This window comes from Photinus pyralis, unplaced genomic scaffold, assembly GCF_008802855.1.
Source record: "Photinus pyralis isolate 1611_PpyrPB1 unplaced genomic scaffold, Ppyr1.3 Ppyr1.4_LG8, whole genome shotgun sequence".
Classification (NCBI taxonomy): domain Eukaryota; kingdom Metazoa; phylum Arthropoda; class Insecta; order Coleoptera; family Lampyridae; genus Photinus; species Photinus pyralis.
Window position 1 is genome coordinate 36,619,466 of NW_022170819.1, and position 22,240 is coordinate 36,641,705.

Here is a 22,240-nt window from a genome sequence, read left to right on the forward strand (position 1 = left end):
TTTTTTCGAGGCCTCAAAAAAAGGCAGTGTATAACCTTCCTTTTTTACCAAAAATCGACTGCACCAAAATTTCTCGGGAAAACACTTTTTCTTATTAATTTTGGTGCGTAGAATCCAAAACAATTCGTACTTTTTCGATCAGACTTCTCAATCAAAAGTTATAGACTAGAAACCAATTTCGAAAGAAAATTCAAAGGGCTGTAACTTTTGAACTAGTAGCCCAATCTTGGAACTGTTTGAAATTATGGATTCTACAGGCCACATTCTATAAGAAAATTTTTTTTCCGGGTCGATCTGAGACAATTTTTTTTTCGTGCCTCAAAAAAAGGCAGTGTATAACCTTCCTTTTTCCCAAAAATCGACTACCCCAAAATTTCTCGGGAAAACACTTTTTCTTATTAATTTTGGTGCGTAGAATCCAAAACAATTCGTACTTTTTCGATCAGACTTCTCAATCAAAAGTTATAGACAAACCAATTTCGAAAAAAAATTCAAAGGGCTGTAACTTTTGAACTAGTAGCCCAATCTTGGAACTGTTTGAAATTATGGATTCTACAGGCCACATTCTATAAGAAAAATTTTTTTCCGGGTCGATCTGAGACAATTTTTTTTTCGGGGCTCAAAAAAAGGCAGTGTATAACCTTCCTTTTTTACCAAAAATCGACTACACCAAAATTTCTCGGGAAAACACTTTTTCTTATTAATTTGGGTGCGTAGAATCCAAATCAATTCGTACTTTTTCGATCAGACTTCTCAATCAAAAGTTATAGACTAGAAACCAATTTCGAAAGAAAATTCAAAGGGCTGTAACTTTTGAACTAGTAGCCCAATCTTGGAACTGTTTGAAATTATGGATTCTAAGGCCACATTCTATAAAAAATTTTATTTTCCGGGTCGATCTGAGACAATTTTTTTTCGGGCCTCAAAAAAAGGCAGTGTATAACCTTCCTTTTTTACCAAAAATCGACTGCACCAAAATTTCTCGGGAAAACACTTTTTCTTATTAATTTTGGTGCGTAGAATCCAAAACAATTCGTACTTTTTCGATCAGACTTCTCAATCAAAAGTTATAGACTAGAAACCAATTTCGAAAAAAAATTCAAAAGGCTGTAGCCTTTGAACTAGTAGCCCAATCTTGGAACTGTTTGAAATTATGGATTCTACTGGCCATATTCTATAAGAAAATTTTTTTTCCGGGTCGATCTGAGACAATTTTTTTTCGGAGCTCAAAAAAAGGCAATGTATAACCTTCTTTTTTTACCAAAAATCGACTACACCAAAATTTCTCGGGTAAACAATTTTTCTTATTAATTTTGGGGCGTAGAATCCAAAACAATTCGTACTTTTTCGATCAGACTTCTGACTTCCTCAACAGTAAAACGTTTGGGCTTCATATTCCCTGATGCATAGGCAACAAACCGTACCTGCCGTCCGAAAAACGCCATGTTTATTTTGCTATTCATAAGTTTAGAACAAAAATCTCAAATCATAAGAATAGGAGAACATAAAGCTTATGAGGTATCTTGGCATGTCTTGATTAATGTGGCGTCCCCTATGCCAAATCTCGCGAACTGAAACATGATTATTATGTAGTTGCTTGTATTTAGTTTTACTAGTAAATACTCTTAATACATTGTATTACCATTAGATGTCAGTATAGATTAAGTTTAAAAAATAATGCCTTTTCATTCTTTAGAGATTAGCTATTGAAAATTTTACAATAGACGTACAACAGCTTTCGTTTCGTCTACTTTGTACAAAGTCCTTTCATTATAAATTAATGTCAACAGAGCTTACTTTACGATCCTTCCAGAACATGTCTACCCACTCTGTAGCTTTGAGTATAATCAAAGGTCTTTAGGCTTTTCCAGGACTGTTCTCTAGGGGGTGCAGGGAAGGTTTTTGAGGGATTTCTACAGGAATATAAAGCTCCACGAGACTTTCAAAAGTCTTAATTCTAGTATTGTTCCAAAGAGCTTTTGAAACCCTTTGCAGAATTCCTTAAAGACCTAACGAGAGCTTTCAATGCGCTTTTCAAAGGAACATTTAGGTCGTTTTCTTGTGATCTTTAGGCCCTTATTAGAGTTTTGTAGACCCATATCAATGCTAGTCCCTTTTGGCGCACCTGTTATACGATGTAGGGTGTTCAATGGTGTCTAGCACTTTTTCACAGTTGTAGGCATTACTTCTTAATTCCGGGAAATCCTGTGTTAATACTGACGTACGCAATCAATCTTTAGCCACTGCCGGCCCATGTGGCGCAGTTCAGTTAAAGCTGGATTGTGGTGCTAGGGGTCCCTGGTTCGAATCCGGGTTTGGGCATGGATATTTGTAAATGTATAGTGAGTTGGGTTGGTAGAACAGCCTTGGCTGAAACCCCGCCTAATTAAAAATAAAGGCAAAATAAAATTATGAACAAATGTATGAAAGTGTCCGAGAAAAAATATTCAAGTATTTTATTAATTATGTCATATTTGAGGTAGAAAAATATAAATAATAGAAGAGCAAAACTTTGCTTAAAATTATCGACACTACACATTAGTAGGAAAATAAATACTTTAGCAATTGTACTGTATATCTATAGTAGGTGATACTTATTTACAAAGCACTAATTTAAGTCCTTTCGTCTCCACCACGGGATACCTTGCTGATCGTTATTTGTTAGACGTTGCAACGCTGGATTTCTGCAACATAAAAGATGGAATGAATCAGAAATGCGCGATTGGAATCTCTACCTGTCATTTATCAACGGCTGCTGTTGCAAAACGACAGGTCTCGTGTGTATGGTTTCCAGCGGAATTGTAGATCTTTTCGCGTTTTTTAGGGCCTTCTTTCGTTTTTGCACGTTGTAACGGGCACTGCACTGAATGGCCAGCAGAAGCGCGCTGACCATTGAAAGCAACGCTCCTATGTACACCAAAACTTGTAAATTTCTGGCCGCTGACTTTCGTAGTACCGCACCGGCGATCGAAAGAGAAGTCCCGATCAAAATTCCCATGGTAAAGGCGACCTAAGGCAAAATGAAATGTTGGGCCTGCAAAACAGCCGGGTTACTCACTTGTAGGAAATAATAGCAAATGTTTTCGAATGTTTGGCAATGTCCTCCGCAACCGTCCACCACAGTACTGGTTACACCAGAACTGAGGGAGCTTTGTGGCCGATCTGATATTCGTGACGTTGGCAAACGGATCGGTAAGTTTAACGAAACGCCACCGGCAGGCCTAAAAGAACACTTTATCGATTGATTTCACCCTCACTAGGCTTACCTCTGCAAGCTGGACTGGTTTGGGTACACTTTTCTCGAGTTGCACTTCTCCCTGTGCGCTGTTTTCTTAACGACGCCTGCAGGATCGTGAAAATTGTGCCTAGAAAAGCGCTTTGGTAACGTCTCGCCGCACTCGTAGTACGATAACTGATTATCACTGTCCGAAAACATGCAGTCACTATTTTTTGGTTCGTTTTTACACGTATACTGGTAACCGAAATGGTGGTGGTCGTAGTAAGTGTTCGTATCACTACAGGTCTCGTCACTCACGCCCGTGTCGTAGGTCGCTATCTTATTGCAAAGTCCTCCGGTACGATAGGAACCAGTGCAAAGGTTTTTGAAGTTCTCCGTGTTGACGTGTGCCGCATTTTGGTGGTTGTAGGTGTGAGGAACTGGTAGAGTTGTCGTTAATGTAGTTGTCTAGAAAAAACAGTACCTATTATCTACAGTGGGCGCATAATGTTTTCAAAACAAGATTTTGTGATTTAGACAAAATTTTCTGACCATTTTCATGTCTACTTTTAAATGACAAAATCTCTTGTAAAGCGCCTAATTTTATGCAAGCAAAATAGCTTCTTAAAACAAATAAAGATCTGGCTGTCATATTACTTAATTTGAACACTCTTGCTTTGACTTCACAGAAAATAAATCTCTTGCGCTCCTTAAACTGTTACCGACACTATACCAATTGACAATATCAACTTTTTATTCAGTTGAATTCATCGCACACCAACAAAAATAAATAAATAAATAAATAAATAAATATTCAAATTAATTAGTATGACAGCCAAAGCTTTATTGGTTTTAAGAAGTTATTTTGGTTGCATAAAATTAGGCGCTCTTCAGGAGAGATTTTGTCATTTAAAAGTAGACATAGGGAGAAACAATACACGTAAACGCTATGTCTACTTCTTAATAAATATCCCTGTATTACATTACTATTTATATGATGTTGTAATGCCACTTTGCCCCCACTTTTTTTACGGAAAGACACGTTTGAAGTATCAGGAATCCGAATCAAACAAAATCTCGACGATTGGAACCAAATTTGGTACACATATGCAAAATCGCACATGCGCTAAGTATGTCAAAGTAACAAAAAATACCTACATATAGTCAAAATTGCAACAAAGATCATAATTTACTGATTTAATAATAATAATAATAATGGGAAGATTTCATAAATAATGGTGACCGCGCTATTATCTTTGCTATTTGTCTAATTACACATAATAACGGGCGGCTTATTTGTCAGTAGGTACATTAACGTTATCGGTAATAGTTTGCGAGTGGTATCTGTGCTAACTACAGCAATACTCATTACTCAAGTTTCTTGCACTAGTCCGCAGCTAAATAGAAGAGGGTGATCGATGAGAAGGTAGGTAAGTACTTATATACCTATTTAAAGCTGCATTAGTATTGGGTATTCACAGAGACCTTCTTTTAGTAATTGGAAAGGAAATGCGAAACTTTTTAAATGTTTAAATCGATGTTTAAATTCCATTAGTCAATTCCTCATTTACTTGCTCACTAATTGGATACACCTATTTGTATAGGCTACATTGTATCAAATCAGTGATTAAGTACATGAGTAAGATATACATACATAAAATAAGATTGAGTAACAGAAAATTGATAAATGGCATTTAAACATTTAAAAAGGCGAAGCACAAAGAGTATCCCAGTAGGTACTAAATAGGACAGGATTGTTAAATGTCGTAAAATTAAGGAATCATTTTATTGACTTGCTTTATGTTCATAGCTCAGTAGTAAACTTTTAATTATCGCTAGGTATTACGATGCTGTTTAAAACCATTCCAGTTTTGTAGAGTTCTGCCACTTTTGTACTGTTCCTCTAGCCACACGTCGCATAATACTCAATCGTAAAATGATAATTTTTATTAATTTATGATAGGCTAATTGTAAAAGTGAATTGGTGTAGATTAGATCTTCTGAATTAAGGCTTTAATCTACAAAATAAATCTATTTGATACTTTGGGGGATGGCAACTTCGTCCAGAGGGGGTTCTACAATAGTGTTCTTTCTAGCTTCAGATTCTTATACGATTAGGACTCGGCTTAGGAGTACCATGTTTCACTTTCAGAAACAGCACCTCAGTGAATAATTCATGGAGGAGCCCTTCCTTAAGACAACAAAATTTGAAGACCATCTAGCACATCTTCGAGGTGGGCTACCTATTGCAAAAAAATTCGGGATTCTAGGACTCCTAAAAGTAGTTCAAAACCGTAGAAGTGGGGTGTGGGGTCCGGACAGGCGGACGGCCAACACGCAAATAATAGCACATTTTTTCTTCTTTCATTTTAAAAATGCGCTAAAGTTTCGCTACATACTAATGTCTGGGCGCCATCTCCGAGCGTGGTTTATTGAAGTGGTGATTTTTCAGTTTTTTCTTATCTTCTTCTACAGTTTTGGTCCGATTATTTTCAATCTGGTGTGTGGTGTCGTCGAAAAGATCTTGTCAATGCGTGACGGAATTTTGTATGCTTTCCTATGGACGAAATTAACAATTTTTCTTCCATTTCAGTTTAAAGCTTTTTTAAAGCCTCTCTCTCTTGTGTCGCCAATAGAAACTGGGTACTATTTTGTGGAGGGTTTTAGCGAAATCCACCAATATGGCAAATTTATGTGATTGTAGGAATGTGATAGCCTCCGACAAGATCTGACTGATAGTAGAAGTGGAAAGTAAAAGTGGCTTCAATTTAACTGGAAGCACTAGAATATTTGGCCTATGAACTAATACTCTCTCGGATATCCTCATGGTATTGGTATTAGTCCGGGGAATAGAGACTGAAAATGGACCATTTCCTGCAAAACGAGAAGTAGTTACAATTTTTTTTGCATGTCATGTAGGAATATCTGGTGGTTAAGAATCCAAGTTTTCGACCTCCCACCCCTTGTGCTTCCCTCGTACCACCCCTAAAACCAAAGAAATTTGGTTGGTTTTTTAGTTTTTCAATCATATCTTTTTATAGGTTCACTTTACACAAAAATATTGTTATTAGAAATTGTAGAACATTAAATTTTACATAAATTTGTCATATACTTTTTTTTTTGTAAATTTTTTATTTCAAAAGATACAGAGTTTCAAAATTGTTTTTATTTTGAAGTTACCGAAATTTCTAAGTATGTTCATATTTTAACGAAATTGTATGTTATCTCTATAATCATAAGATTTATATGAGAAAATAACTCGATTATGAAGCAATGGTGCTATTAATTTCGGTACCCTGCACCCCTATCAAAGGGGATGATAGCGCTTCAACACCTTGGTCGTAGTAGGTATTTGAATCACTGTGTGATTATGGCGCTTTCGAATACAATTATCAAAAAGAAAAGTGGTCTTACTTCATTTTAACCCCTTTCATCTCTTACAAAAAGGGTTGATTACTTCAATCCCCTATAGTAGTTTCGAACACAACATACAAATCATTATTTTATATGAACATGAATAGTAAACATTTTTTATTTGCAATGTGTATTCGGAAATGTCATTATCTAAGTTTGATCGAGCAATCAACAACCGAGGATTAAACCACTCATTTCAGTTGGGGGTGGAAAGGGTTAAACATGATCTAGAATATTAGAAAATATAAGTAATAAGCGTTAAGTATACTTACTCTCTGACTAACATCAATCGCCATAAGGGGTTGAAATATTCATTCCTTCCGGGGGGAGGGGGGGGGGGGAGAGAAGCTGAACTGAAGTGAGACAATGTTTTTTATTTTTTATTAGAAAGCGCTACAATGTCACAGTGATTCAAATATCCCCAATAGCAAGGTTTGAAAGTTGAGATATTATGCATCCCCTTTGGTAAAGGTGCAGGGTAGGGAGATTTATATCACGATAAATTCAAGATATTTTCTCATAAAACTCTTAATTATAGAGATAAAGATTAAATTTTGGTTAAAACATCTACATAGAAATTTCAGAATTCTTCAAAATATAAGCAACTTTGAAGCTCTATATCTTTTTTATTAAACATTTCACAAAAAAAGTAATGTATATCATTGTGTAGAATTCTATGGTCTACAATTTATGATAACAATATTTGTTTGTAAAGTGAACCTATAAAAAGATATGATTGAAAAACTAAGAAACCATCCAAATTTCAAGGGTTTTGGGGGTGGTACGGGGGAAGCACAAAGGGTGGAAGGTCGAAAACTTAGATTCGCTTAACCACCAGATGACTGTCTATGACATGCAAAAGAAACTACTACTTCTCATTTTGCAAGTTAAAACCCTCTATTCCCTGGACTATACAGAGTGGCCCAACGAGAAGTATACAGAGGGCTTTTAGGTTATTAAATTTAGAAATTTCGAAAAATCCTCGAACACGTCAATTTTGTATTCGAGGGGGACAACTTTTGGAATACAAATCACGAACCCAAGTCTTCACCCCTCTACGTAGGGAGCTTAACCCCTAGAATTTTAAATGGAATCCTATGGCAAATTGCACGTTATTTGAAAGCCAATTTAATCGTGATTATTAGTCTGCTTTGCTTTTTAAATTCTATTGATTCGTTTCGGAGATATTTGCATTTGAAATGGTTTTTTTCTAAAAAAAACCAAAACAAATGCGATCTAAGTCACCTTGTATTAAAAAAGGTTTAAATTGTGCAAAAAATAACAAATAACTTTAAACACACAACATTTATTTTAATAAATGCTCGAATTGCCTTCCGCCTGCTTCCATGCAATAATAAAGATTTGCTTCAAAACACTGCGCCGTACATGTTGCAAGATTTCAGGGGTAATCGCTGGAAATTGTTGAGTTATACCATAGTGTATTCTATTCTTACACTATGGTTATACGTGCTCGCAACCCTCCGGGCGGAGTAGCATAAACTTTATTCTTTAAATATCCCCACAAGAAGCAATCTAAAGGACTTAAATCAGGGGAAAAAACCATTTCAAATGCGAATATCTCCGAAACGAATCAATAGAATTTAAAAACCAAAGCAGATTAGTAATCACGATTAAATGGGCTTTCAAATAATGTGCCATTTGCCATAGGATTCCATTTAAAATTTTAGGGGTTAAGCTCCCTACGTAGAGGGGTGAAGACTTGGGTTCGTGATTTGTATTCCAAAAGTTGTCCCCCTCGAGTACAAAATTGACGTGTTCGAGGATTTTTCGAAATTTCTAAATTTAATACCCTAAAAGCCCTCTGTATACTTCTCGTTGGGCCACTCTGTATAGCTAGTATGCCTAGGGACCCCGCATATAAGAGAAGTTATACTCTAGCAGCAGCTCAAGAGCCATTACAAGTTTTGGAGTGGCTATTCAACTTAATTCTATCCAAAAATTCCTCTCGACTAATGAAAATGTGAATAACTAGTGCGGGAAAGCTTACACTAAAGACGTCGAATGACAAAGGTGCTGCATCAACCTTCAACAGTAATAGTAATTGCTTTTCGAACAAAAGTATACAATTAAATACTCAAGGTAGTAGACCTCTTCTTTTAACGATGGCCAGGTACCGAAAATTATTCGATTTACCTGATAATGACAATTGTGAGATTTTGCAACGCAAATAAATAGTTACCGGTCAATGCATTTTGAAAGTAGTTACCACAAATATCCGTATATGATGCAATTTTATCAATAGTGCCATTGAAATAGTGTTTTTCGCTACGTGAATAAGTTAGACAGGCAAATTAACATACAGAACGAAATAGAGCATTAACGAATATGCCTACTTTCACGCTGGGGATTAGTACATTACCTGGTAGTGATTATCTCTAGCGGGTTGATATGAGGGTGGTCTCTGCGATGAGGGCAAACGACGCGACATCAGTCTTCTCGCTCAGCATCTCTGCAAAACTGCAAAAGAGAAAACAATGCGTTAACGACCTGATGCCTCAGGTAGAGGTATAAAATATTGAGTTCAAGACCAATTGTCGATTTCCTTCGCTTTTCGGTTAAATAAACGGTTAAATTTAGAAATAATTATTGTAATGCTCGTTAAATGCAAAAAAATCACGAAGAGATAATTAAGCAAGTTACCACCATGTAGTGCTCTCTTCCTGCCATTCTAACGCTACAACCGAAAGGTGAACTTGATGCGATTTTTGTTTTAATACAATCAACTTTACAGGTGTAATTCGTCTAATTGCAACACGTTACATGCTAATTGTCTTAACAGATTGTTAGTGCATAAAAGACAGGCTGATTAAGAGTTACAGTTCTTGGGTGAGTGAGGTGCGGTGTGCAAGGTAAACTTTTAAGAAAAGTCTAGGTAAGGAAACGCTTTTGTTATTGCACAATGATCAGAAATGCCAATTGATGATGTTTCAAGACATACCTTCCATTCTCTATCACATTACTTTCAGTTTAGTACCTACTAGTACAAAGATTCATATAAACTCAAACAAGAAACGAATAAAAATCACTTTCCGTGAGAGTTTTGATTTTGCTAATATCTGTTCAAGGGTTTCTAAAGCAATCAGTGGAAAATTGGCACATTTCTCTTACAATTGAAGCATCTGAATCCAGGCTTCTGTCATAAAAAACGATGATTTGTTACAGGCTGACCGAAAAGCTTTCATGGGAGATCTTGGGGTATTTCTCAAGAGGCTTTGTTACATGAGACAAATTGTATAATTTCTTAGCACTCTAGTACCTACACAGTCAAATTCATCGCAGCAGAGTTTGTTAATCTTCCCTTATTTTTATTATCCAGCAGGTCCGGCAGTCAAAGTGAGAAAAGTGAAAATCTATTAGCTTTAGTTCTGTCATCAACTGTTTTTCCTAAAGAAAGTCTCTGTAACTACAGTCAGCGCAATGGTAATAACGGATGGGGCTCATATTAAATTTTTAAGCTGTGTCTCCAACAAATTCCCCACGCATTTTGCAACAATAGGTACCTCTGAATGACAAAGCATTAGTATAAACCAATTTTAAGTTTTGTTTCTTGTGTAAATTTCGAAAGACCCCTTTTAATGAAACAACGTTCGCTCCTAATTTATTACTCAAGAGTAATTGTATAACATGCATACATTAACACACACTTACACAGTAAATAGAAAGTAACTAACTATAGCTGTTCACACGGACCATTTGAAACTAAACTGTTTTATGTGTATCAAAAAATTAAGTGCGACAACGCGAGAGGAAAAAATTTGATGAGTGTGACAGAAGGAAGTAATCAATTCAAGAACTGTCAGGCATGTGTGGGGGGTTATTTTCGAATGCCATTCCCGCGTTTCATTGTTTTTCTACAAAACGACTTCAGCTGCGGCCTTAATTGCATTACAGGAAGCATTCCGACACGTAGAGAAAAAGTCTTACGTAATGTTAGGCGAGCTAACTGTTTGTCAAGCGCCAATCATTCTTCTTCGGTCGACGATTAGATTTTTGAGTGTAGGTATTTTCGAAAAATGCAAATTCGTTCAGGTAGACAGCTGGGCCTGTACGTTTTCAGCTTTAATTAGTAACAATTACCAACCTGCAACACTTTTCCTCGATAAACCGTTCGGGCTCAAACGCCAGTTGAAAATTGGCGTATTTCGGCTGTCTCCACAAAACATAGTTTTTTCGCACTAAAACCCTAAATTAATATTAAGCGTTGTCAATAAGTGAATTCCTTGCATTTACCTAATAGTATTTGAATTTTATATGTAAGGGTGGTTTTTTCTCATTTTCATAACGTTCAAGGTGTTTATTGTAGTCCAGAATTGTATGAAAAGTTAATTTCTAACGAACAACAGTATATCATATTATTATATTATTTATAATATATAATACTTATACTGTGCTATCTAAAATTATTCCCACTCTCTTCCAAACCAGATAAAGAAATCACAAAACCCTACCGTAGCATGTTTGGATAATTATTGTTGAATTTGGGAAAGTGGCGGTGTGGTCATTATTAATTCAAAAAATTCAAATGGCAAAAGGGGCATATTGATTTCCTATTCAACGGCATTATCCCTCTTGCTCCGGTGTTCTGAAGAATCACTTACTCCTCGGAGTGGGGTAAAGCAGGTTACCCCAGCTAAAATTTGTCTGCTAACAACTGAACCCGATTTATTTCTTTTCTGTTTACTTGTTAACCAGCGACAAAAAGCGAGTTCATGATTTTGGACTGTCCGTCCGTCCATCTGTGTAACTTTGTGCGCTTGTGTATGTTATTATTATTATTATTATTATTATTTATTAAAAACTGTACATTTTCCAACTACTTACAGATACCTTTGCCTACATACGAGTACATAAAAACCAAAATTTGTTGCATAAGTATTTTGATTATCCTATATAAATCAGTCTATGTCCTCCGCTACACAGAGCTCTCTGTCCTCGCCCAAATTGCACAAAACACCACCCGCGCACCACTTCAAGACAAAAATGTTTACATCACCATCTGTTAGATGCCATCGGTACTCGGTTAGGATTCTGTTTTTTAATCGCGTTTTATAATTTTTTAAATATCGCGGAACCACATTGTTTTTTGTGTAAACTATATATTGTTTGTATATAGTACTTATGGCTAACACTATCAAAAAGTTTGCTAAATTAAATTCTGGATTGTTGTTTCTGTTTTTGAAAAGTCTATACATATCACTTGGCATTGCTGATTGTCTATTTAATAATTTGCACACTAGTGTTTTGACTTGTTTCCACAGTTCATCTGTTAAATTACACTCTACTATTAAGTGCCATGCTGTACCGTCCTCGTTGCACCATAAACAGTTTTTATCTGTAGTTACACCAATTTTGTTAAGAAAAATCATGTCGGCCAGTCTGTTTTTTGCGAATCGCCATGAGGTGACAGCATCGATTCCGAGTGATGGATTTTTAAACATTTCACTCCAACATATTTCCTTTTCGTCCCAGTTCCCTTTAAGTTTTTCGGTTTTCCCAGATCCTTCATTCAATTGCATTTCGTACAACAGTATTCTCGTCTTGGAATTGAATGTGTATGGGAGGAGGGCCTCGAGACTGCAAACGTAGGTACACGGGGACGTAATGGGCCTTGGCTCATCTGTGAAGGAGTGGGAGAGTTTTATACCAGACGGAACAGTTATAAAATCTTTTGAGGAGACCGGTAGACAATGAAAAGTACGGATTTATATTTGCACAGAATAATAATAAAATAATAATAAATGATGAGTATTTGCGGATACAGCCGAAATACGCCAATTTTCAACTGGCGCTCGAGCCCGAACGGTTCATCGAGGAAAAAAACTAAATAGTGGGGTCTTTAGGAAATTTTAAGTACTTTCATTTTGAATAGGAAGGTTATTTTCTAAAAATTGATAGTTTTCAAGTTGTAAGCACAAAACTGCCAAAAAATATCTTTTTCAACTTCTTTTGTATTTTTTTCAATGTTGCGTCATGAAATTTTGTTGGCAAACCTCAGATTCGGATTCAGCACCCCAAAAAACATATAGAATCAAAGAAATCAAAACTACCCCACAACTTTCCCGCTAGATGCCCGTTTGAGCACAAATGGCCTGTATTATTGCGCTTGCACTTGAAAATAGCACAATTATTTAGTTCTTTTGTAACATCGCACTTATTTTTTGAAATACCGAAAATTTTTCTGTAAAAACGTCAACTTGTTTAACTCGAAAACGGTGCAATACATAAAACACGTAATTTAATGTAAAATTCGATTACAAATCATAAAAAAATAAAAAACAGAAGTTACTTGCAATCGAATTTTACATTAGAAGCTCGATTAGAAGGCTCGTATTTACCTAGGTTTTTGGACATGTTCCTTTTTTTGGTTAAAAATCCTACCTCAAAAAGAGTGCCCCCTAAAGAAGGGTACGAAAAATATTCTGATTTGGTATCTGGGGGTTTTTTAAAATCTAAAAAAAGTTCCAGCGCTGCATTTGGAGCTCAAAATTGGTCAGCCCCGTCCGGCTTCAGCTGAATAATTATGAAATGACTTTCGCCAATAAGTAGGGTAGACCAACTGAAGCCGGATGAGTCTCGTAGGTACCACATATCTTCGAATTAGGATTTTTAAATCGGAAGGGCTATACGTAAAAGCCTAGCCAAGTCCGTTAATTCCATTCTGCTATGTTCTGGATTCTGGATTACGATAGCAGGGTGGACAGGGTCCACGCGTACCTAGTCCTCAAATTCGGGCCCTCCATGACTAGAGTCATTCAACCCCTCTACGTCACTCAAGCCATAGGGCAGGACACCCTCAACATGGATCGTCTCTGTTGGACTAGAGCGGGATTTATTTATTGCAGTGCATGTGTTTGTTTAGTCTAACTTATGAAAACTACAATGGATATTATTTTTACTTGACTTGCATCTTGCATCTGAACCTTTGGCAATAACAATGACTTTTATAGGGCAAAATATTGACAGCCGTTACGCGAAGTAATTCAAAAGAATGAAATATGAGACCATCACTTCTTGTCGATCATAAATCATAATAGATTTTCCTTCTTTACCGCTGTAGTAGCAGCCGAGGAGTGATTTTAGGGCACAATCAATCTAGTTCTCAGTTCTCACGAGTGTCTGTTCCGTAAATCTTTTATTAATTAATTAAACTTTCTAAAAGAAGTAGTAAAAGATCTATATGAGCATTGTTTTAATATAGAAATTTTATGAATCCCTGCCGGTGTTTGTATTGATCATGGTGGTTTTCAATAACTCTGGGACGAATCCCATCTTTTATTCCCATCAAAACCGTGTATCTTATTCACGTAAGGGATCAACTTGCTTGAAAAATGTCCATATCTTCCCAAATTTCGTTTAGAGGGTTAGGTGAGAAATCCGCTTTACCTAGACACCAAAGTCGGAATCTTTAATTTTGATAAAACTCAAATTCTCATCAAATCCAGGTCCAACGTACTTTGATGGAAAAACGACCAACTGTAGTAACTCTAATGTTCACGAGTGACTTTTAACCTCCGTTATCTTAAACTGTATGTGAACCAAGAGATCCAACTCCTTATCTTTGATCCAAACCGTTATTCTGTGCCCAAGAATTGAATATGTCCAGCTTCGAGCACTTGTGAAAGGGTGGAAATGCAAAACCAAATGGAGATAATTCCATATTTGTCCGTAACACTTCCACGAGGCCAATTAACGTACCTCGTCGACCACGAAATAAATTTCAACAGGCTTCAGATGACAGCTACTAAATCGCTACATCGCCTTTTAAAAATACCATACGTTCCCAGTAATTTATTAAAGCAGAAAATAGTAATGAAGAATGTATAGGACTAAATTACATTAGTTGAATGAAGTGTTAAACTGCTATTTATTACCTGCTTAGTCACCTACTCGATCTCGTTATAAATAACTTTTAAAATTGAACTCAACACCAGGCGTGACTTGTTCTATAAATTTATTAAAGACAAAACAAAAGAACGCGGGGCCGGGATCGTTTTCTCGCTTTTCAAACTGTAGCAGTACTAAACGGGTAGGTATAAAACAAAAAATTAAAAAATGCGGTACCCAAAAAAGGCACCGCCTAAGAAATTTATTCAAATAACAACAGGAGATTTACCTTTTCCGATAAGCCGGCTGCTGGTCCGGGATCATAAAGTTTCCCACTTTTCTAGAGCACTAATTGTCATATTTCACCCAATCTGTAATTACGCACTGGTCCGCTAACAATTAAACACTTTAATCGGCGGGGGAAAACGCGTAACTATTCAAGTGTGCACTTACTGTCGTAGGTGGCCATGCAATGTGATTACCGCTACAAACAGTTGACTAAACCAGCTTCTTCTCTAGCCGTTCCTCTCTTTCGGTACGGGGGTCTAGTTCTGGCCCATCTGGCAGCAGTGCCGTTCGTCGATTACACCCGCAACGTGCACTTCTTAGCGTATTATACCGTTGACAGGGGTTGCAAACTCAATTTTCTTCGGTTTGCGTCAATTAAAAAATCGAGGGCCATTACTGATTGAATGGCAGGAATATTTGGCGCGCAATTTGAAAATTCAAATTTTCGCGCGCCGCTGTTAATTTAAAATGCTAACAAGCATCTTTCATCTGCGTCAGCCCCTCTCGCTCTCCTTGTTAAGTGGTCTTATCTTTCATCTCGCTCTTGAACCTGAACATTCCGTGCCATGGACCTGCCAAACGGTCGTGTAAACAAACAATTACTTCCTTTGGTTTTCCTTCTACCTGCACCACCTCCGTCCCTCTTTATCCTTTCCAAACGACTCGTGAACGTAATGCAAATAAATTTTAAGGCGGCGATCTCTCCTAGTTATTAATTTTTTGGTCGTTTGTTTACTTAACGTCCTTAACAAGGGAAGATTTTTTCTTTTTATTTATTTTATAATATTAATTTATACGTCGGGAGACCTCGAGATGGGTTTGAGTTAAGAAGATAATTATTACTTGTGGATATTGAACAATGCAATTTTTATTATACGTCTAGCAATAAATTATGAGTTATAAATATTTAAATTAGGAAAATTCCCCGAATTTTCCCCATTTTGCACAATTAGTCAAGTTTGGTATTTATTGCCGCAATAAAAAAAAACGTAGCCACTGTTTGTAGTAATTGATGAACTGTCGTAGTATTTCGCTGTAGAATATTCTATGGAACCGTGTTTAAAATTAGTGTTTTTCGACTTGTTTTTTTAAATGTATTAATTTTAATTGTTTATTTATCATTAGGTACACTAATCCAAACGGGCTTAGTCGCTGGCCTGACTGATCTGCTATATTTTATGTGGCAAAAAATTAACGGGATATGGTTACACTCGAAATGGACCCATGAATAAACCATACGCGAAAGTTTGGAGGCCAAAACAGATTCTAATACAAGATATATGTAAAAGATAGGGATAAAGGGATGAGGGATAGTCTACAACCCTTAATTAAACACTATACAATTTCATATAGCCCATTATTGAACCGTGACAGTAACCCGGTAGACTGCTCTGATTTTCCACCCTCTTTCTTGAATGTCGCGTATGAAGTCTCTTATGTACGGGTAGCGCACCCCCGCGCACCCCTGGTATAATTAAACTGCCTTATCGAACTGTTTTCATGTTTAACGACACTCCGCTTAAAAATCGCGCCGATCTCCCAGGAAAATCTGAAATTGCGAAAGAGGGAAACATACTTTTGTTGGAAATGTTTATTTTATTATTCCGGAATGCTGCCTTTATCATCGGAATGTTTTTTTTATTATTCTGAAATGATGAATTTTTTGCAAGAGGACCTGCCCTTTTTTTGACATGTGATCTGCCATTTTTTATTTTATTTTTTTTAACGGAACCCGCTTTTTTGTTATTTTTTTAAATATGTAGGACCTGCATTTTTTAAATGGGATCTGCTCTTTTTATTTAAGTGGGACATATACATTTTGTTTAATAAGACATGTCCTTTATTTGTAATTTTTAGAAGGGACCTGGCCTTTTTTGTTATTTTTTTAAATGGGTCCTGCCCTATTTTGTTATTTTCTTTTAATGGGACCTGCTCTTTTTTGTTAATTTTTTAAATAGGTTCTGGCTTTTCTTTGATATTTTTCGAAATGGGATCCGTGCTTTTTTGTTATTTTTTTACTGGGACCCGCCCTTTTTTCTTAACCTTTTGAAACGAGAGATTAACTATACTTACAAACTTATAACAGATTTGTTTTAATCACGTTAGTTTCGCTATAACGTTAGTCCTGCTCGGTAAAAACTGTCGTAATTTTTTAATTGGCACTATTACCTACTTTTAAGTACCTATCATTTAAAACAATGCGGTATTGTTGAACGTTTCTAGTCCGTTCAATCGTGGAAGTGCTCGGGCATTTATTTGTGCAGAAATCCAACAATTCCAAGTTTAGCTATGCAGTTGAATTTCGTGAAAGACAGGTAATGGCCCGTATGAATAAAAGTAAGCAAATGCTTATACTTGCAAAATTCAAAGTAAGTACTCGTAAGTGCTCCTTCGCACTTGGCGACTTAGCAGTGCTTCTAAGCAGAAGGACAGGACGCAGTGCAGCGCGGCTAAACCATGCTAAACAGACCAGTATGAAGGGGAAGTTACGAGTATTTACTTTGAATTTTTCAAGTATAAGCATTTGCTTACTTTTATTCATACGGGCCATTGAGTCACAATCACAATTGAATGAAACAATCAGGTTTTATAGTATCCCAGCTTAAGCTTGATTTCTATATATGTTACCGCAGGAAAATAAGTTGAATCTTGAGGGGAAATAGACCTTTCTGGAGTTCAGGCTCATGTAATTAAGGGAAGCATAGCATAGGAAATCCCACAACATGCATTATTGGAAAAGGCATTACAAAATGACGTGTTACAAGAAGAATCTCGAATAAATCATAGGTATGTACCTACACACAGTTACAAATCCGAAATGGTAAAACTGGGTTTCCAATTGAAGATGTATCTATCCGAAACTTCCAAAAGGTAAAAAAATTCAAGCGAAAAATTGGATTCATGGCTCAGTGGTAGATCATTGGGTTATGAATCCGAAGGTTGGGTGTTCGAACCTGGGTTGAGGTGAATTTTTCATCTGTGGCGGAGATGGAAATTACCTTAGACCAGCTCCGAGCATTCTACCGGCTACTCCGAATTAGGTTTTCCTGCAGTTTTCCTAATTCGTAAGGTAAATATCGGAGTAGTAGACCAACTTAAGACCTTCTGCAGAGGCACCTCTAAATAGCATTATGCGGGTCACTCTGTAATTGGGCGCATGCCTGTTGAGGGCCCAAAACAAGAGAGGGATAATAATATAATATAATATAATATAATATAATACAGCACCCCCTTTAAACGTAATTGGTGCTTGAATTGTTACAAAACCCCTAAAGCGAATCTAAAAAAACGACGGGGTCATGGGATTTGACCCATTTTCAATAGGCTTGTTACATGTGACATATAGGTCAACTGTGCAAAGTTTGAACCAAATCGATCCAAGCGTTTGGCAGATATCGCGCTCACGGACGGACAGACGAACAGAGGGACACCATCAACTCCCCTATAAAGCTTTGCTCTGCCGCCTAATAACGGTATCCAAGAACCAACAAGGAGACCTCTGAATATATTTATGTAGCATCCAAGATTAAACGAAGAAGCTGCACATAATCCAAACGAAGAAAACGTAATTCAGCTCAGTGTCCCGAGAGCCACATCTATTTTTTTAGCAATATAAAGTCGTACAGATCCCCTCTGTATAAAATAAAAATATTGTGTGAATTAATGCCATTAAGAGATTTCACCCCTTATTTCCAATAAAATTGCACAAAGAATACGTCTGGGTAGGGGAGAAAATAATGCAAATACACTAAAGCTGTCAGAATAATCTAAATGTATGTTTTTTATAACTTTGTTTTCAAATGCATAGATCCTTATAACGACATCGGGGTGTGACCACATAAAAGAACCCTTGTTGGTTTTATCCCTAGGGATAAACGCGAAACGAGTCTTAAGTCAATCAGCATAAATCGCACTCCCTTCCACCTATGCAATCCTCAGATTAAAATATTTTGATTATTAACCCCCTAACTATATTATCAGTTATTTTCCACACTAGTTATTTTGTAAGAAGTCTCAAAATTCGTAATCCAATTTCTGTTTCAGGCGGAGGAGAGCATGATCAAAATACGTTCAGTGGTAATGGCGATTTTAGCACTGCTCATCGTCACCCCTTACTTACAAATGAAATACACCGAACATATCGTTATCCTACAAGAGGATGTGAACCACACGCACAACGCCCTGTACCGAAATTGGAGAAATCTCACCCTAAAAGAGGTGTGAGTACCAAACGTTCCCACTATGTGAACTCCAAGTTTATTTCTAGAAGAACAGCTTGTCGAAACTAGGGCGAATATTATTTCTCCAAGAACCACTGCCGGAAACTCCCAATCGTTCCACGCCATACACTATTTTAGTATGGAAACATGGCAAAAGCCTGGAAATGAGGCACATCAACCAGTACACAAAGCAAAGGTAACCATTATAACGGTATTGGTTGCGTTTAATACCTACTCCAGGTTAAACCCATTCCAGTCGTGTTCGGTAAACAAGTGCAGAATAACTTACAAAGACGATGATTTGCCCATAGCTGACTTGGTGCTCTTCCACATGCATCGAATTAAAAATCTCCACGATTTACCTCACAACAAGCGAGTACAAAAACAGATCTGGGCTTTCCTAACAGATGAAAGTCCTTACCACACATTTCTCTATTCCAAAGACAACCGCATCACAGACTACGATGGCGTGTTTAATTGGTCCATGAGTTACAGGTGCGCGCATCTCACTTCAATTGCGCTCTCCTCATTTTCTTGTGTTACAGAATGCACTCGGACATCCCCGTGCCCTACGGACGCACCCTCTCGAAGAACACACCCGTTAACATCTGGAACTACGAGACTTGGCAGCAATCCAAAAACCAGACCGTTCTCGTCGCCTTGATGGCCTCAAATTGTGGCGGCCAGAGTGGTCGCTGGGAGTACGTCCGCGAATTGCAGAAGCACATGCAGATCGACGTGTACGGCGATTGCGGTAATTTGAAGTGCGCCGGACACTACGATCTCGACTGTCCGAAGCTTTCCAAGTACAAATTTTACCTCTCGTTCGAGAACTCCAACTGCGACGAGTACATTACCGAAAAGGTGTGGTGGAACGCCTACCAAAAGAATGCAATACCGATAGTGATGGGAGGCTCGAAAGAGAGTTACAAGAAGATTTTGCCTCCCGACTCTTACATACACGTAAACGATTTCGCAACACCACGCAGCCTCGCCGACTACATCAGATATTTAAACGACACAGCGAGTGAGCTGAAAATTTATTTTCAGTGGAAGAAATCTTTTTCGGTTTTAAACGAACACGGCTATTTTCAGTCGGCCTCCGTTCATTACTGCAGGATATGCGAAGCGCTCCATTATAATAGTAAAGACGTAAAAGTTTACACAAGTTTAGAATCATTTCTAGACAAGGGACGTTGTCAACCCAAGTGGTCTGCTGTGGTAGATGGTGGAGGGTAACGTGTGAAAATTTAAAAAAATGATGTAGCGTATGTTTATCCTAACCATCCCCTGTCATCCATTAGTTCCATCCGCAACCCAGAATCGGGTGAGCATTAGTTCGGGGCCCGTTGTTAGCTATGGTAATATAGTTTTTATTTTCTGTTTTTTTCCCTTTTCCTTTCGCATTGTTCTTTCATCTGATGTAGAATTTTTTTATATATTGCTCCCAATTTCTTATCGGTTTCATCATTACCAACCGTTCCCCATCCCATTCGAAACATCTGAACAGAGTGTACTCGGGAGTGTCCTCTTTGCAATTGCAATACCAGCACAAAGGCTTTCGTTCCTTTTCTATCCTGTGTAGGGGTGACGAATAGCAACCGTGTCTGGGCAGTATCTGCCAGAGGTAGAAGTTTATTTCTTTGCCTTTCCTTTCTGCCCATTCCTTGATCTCGGGAATCAAACGCCATGTCCATCCACCTTTTTCTGTCTTCTGCCACCTCTCCCAGATTTCGTTTATTCTTGGTCTGTATTTTCTGTCGGATCCACACCTTCGTAGAGGCGTCACCTCTCCTCAGCTACAAGATCTCCAGGAATGCTGCCGGCCATTACGTGAAGCATCGCTCGTTGACCTGTACCCGTTCAATATCCAAAGACGTACTCTCGTTGTACTGCCAGGAGCTTTTGTCTGAACGATGCCAAGACCATACTGGAACGCCATACACGACAGTGCTCTGTGCTCATGGTTGGGCTTCACATAAAACTTTTTGGTCCTTTCAGATTGGGCATTACCCGTGCAAGCACTGCCGCAACTTTTTCAGCTTTTATCAAAGCTGCCTCTAGGTATCGAAAAAACCACCTTTTTTATCCAGTAGTATTCCTAGTTATTTAGCACTATCGGCTGGTTTGATCTCGTGGTCTCCCATTCGCATGATTATGTCGCCCGCGCTAAGAAAACCGCATCTGTGTTGTGAGCTGCTAGTTTAAGCCCTACTCTACTCAATCCACCCACATGTGCACATTTTTTAAAGCGCTTTCCGGGATTTCATGCACAGCTTGAGTCATTTTCTCGACTATAATCAGAGCCAAGTCGTCGGCAAATGCAACTGCGCGTGCACCTATTGGCATTTATAGTTGCAGGACCGGGTTATATACAAATGTTCCACAGGGCGGGGTCAAGCACCGATCCCTGCGAAATCCGCACGTAATCTTCAGTTCCCCCTCCTGCCCTGTTGTAGAGAACTGTGTGAAAAGTAACTTTTGACCATTTGTTCCAGGTATGTGGGGGTTCCCATGTTCCAAACTTATCTACGATTCGATCCCATTTTGCAGAGTTGAGTGCCGTCCGCAGCAGAAGTATTTCTGTCCTCACGATCCCGAATGTGCCCACTGCTCCATCTTTAAGACTTCCTTCACAGCATCCAGAGTGGATCTCTCCTCCCTAAAACCGAACTGATTTTTCGATAGGTGTTTCAAAATTCTTACCCTTATCAAGTGTTCATACAAGACGTTAGGAAAAACGGATACAATATCAATGGGAATAAGGTGCAGTACCTCGTAGTCTACCACCCATATCCGCTGCCAGACACCGAAAAGAAAATTTTACGAAGTATCGTCAATGATTTGTGGGAAAATGGAATGATTATTAGATTATTAAGATTATAGAAAATTAGACGCTGTCACTATAAAAAATAAATACCCACTTCCACTTGTCGACGATTAAATAAATCGTCTAGGTGGAAACAATTTTATACTACTTTAGACATCTGATTATTACCAACTTCCCATGAAAAGGAAACCGCATTTAAAACACCAGATGGACCCTATGAATTCGTACGGATGCCCTTTGGGCTAACCAACGCTCCAGCGATGTTCCACTATTTAATAGACAAAGTACTCAATACTTTTTCCGTACATGATGGACGATTTAATTGTACCAAACTGGACTGCTGCCGACGGGTTGGAAAGACTTAGCTTGGTTCTGCAATACAATACAACTCAGCAAATGTTCACTCTTCAAGGAAAGCCTATATCG

General features: G+C 37.7%; 2 protein-coding genes across 13 annotated transcripts in view; one reads left to right on the forward strand and one right to left on the reverse strand.

Moving 5' to 3' along the window:
• Nucleotides 1-2,432: 2,432 nt before the first annotated feature.
• LOC116179873 overlaps nucleotides 2,433-22,240 on the reverse strand; it is a 42,041-nt gene continuing 22,233 nt past the window's right edge. Inside the window, exons 1-6 of one of the 3 annotated variants that reach the window (XM_031499744.1) lie at nucleotides 14,766-14,983; nucleotides 9,012-9,109; nucleotides 3,267-3,685; nucleotides 3,059-3,221; nucleotides 2,736-3,010; nucleotides 2,433-2,684 (exon numbers count right to left, since the gene is read on the reverse strand). In XM_031499744.1, the coding sequence (XP_031355604.1) occupies nucleotides 2,609-2,684; nucleotides 2,736-3,010; nucleotides 3,059-3,221; nucleotides 3,267-3,685; nucleotides 9,012-9,080 (1,002 nt within the window). In that variant the 5' untranslated portion in view covers nucleotides 9,081-9,109; nucleotides 14,766-14,983 and the 3' untranslated portion in view covers nucleotides 2,433-2,608. Of the gene's footprint in view, nucleotides 2,685-2,735; nucleotides 3,011-3,058; nucleotides 3,222-3,266; nucleotides 3,686-9,011; nucleotides 9,110-10,300; nucleotides 10,320-14,765; nucleotides 14,984-22,240 lie in introns of those variants that run through there. The other 2 variants (XM_031499746.1, XM_031499745.1) reach the window with 2 other exon arrangements.
• LOC116179870 (glycoprotein 3-alpha-L-fucosyltransferase A-like) lies at nucleotides 4,505-21,961 on the forward strand. 10 transcript variants are annotated; one of them, XM_031499742.1, is made up of 6 exons: nucleotides 16,946-17,079; nucleotides 17,398-17,551; nucleotides 18,809-18,984; nucleotides 19,032-19,180; nucleotides 19,241-19,479; nucleotides 19,530-21,961. In XM_031499742.1, exons 4-6 carry the CDS (start codon nucleotides 19,124-19,126, stop codon nucleotides 20,221-20,223), a joined length of 990 nt encoding a protein of 329 aa, XP_031355602.1. In that variant the 5' UTR covers nucleotides 16,946-17,079; nucleotides 17,398-17,551; nucleotides 18,809-18,984; nucleotides 19,032-19,123; the 3' UTR covers nucleotides 20,224-21,961. The 10 variants fall into 10 exon arrangements, with proteins under 10 accessions (XP_031355599.1, XP_031355600.1, XP_031355602.1 ...); XM_031499734.1 differs by having other exon boundaries at nucleotides 18,809-18,982; nucleotides 19,225-19,479; XM_031499741.1 differs by having other exon boundaries at nucleotides 18,809-18,982; nucleotides 19,035-19,180; nucleotides 19,225-19,479.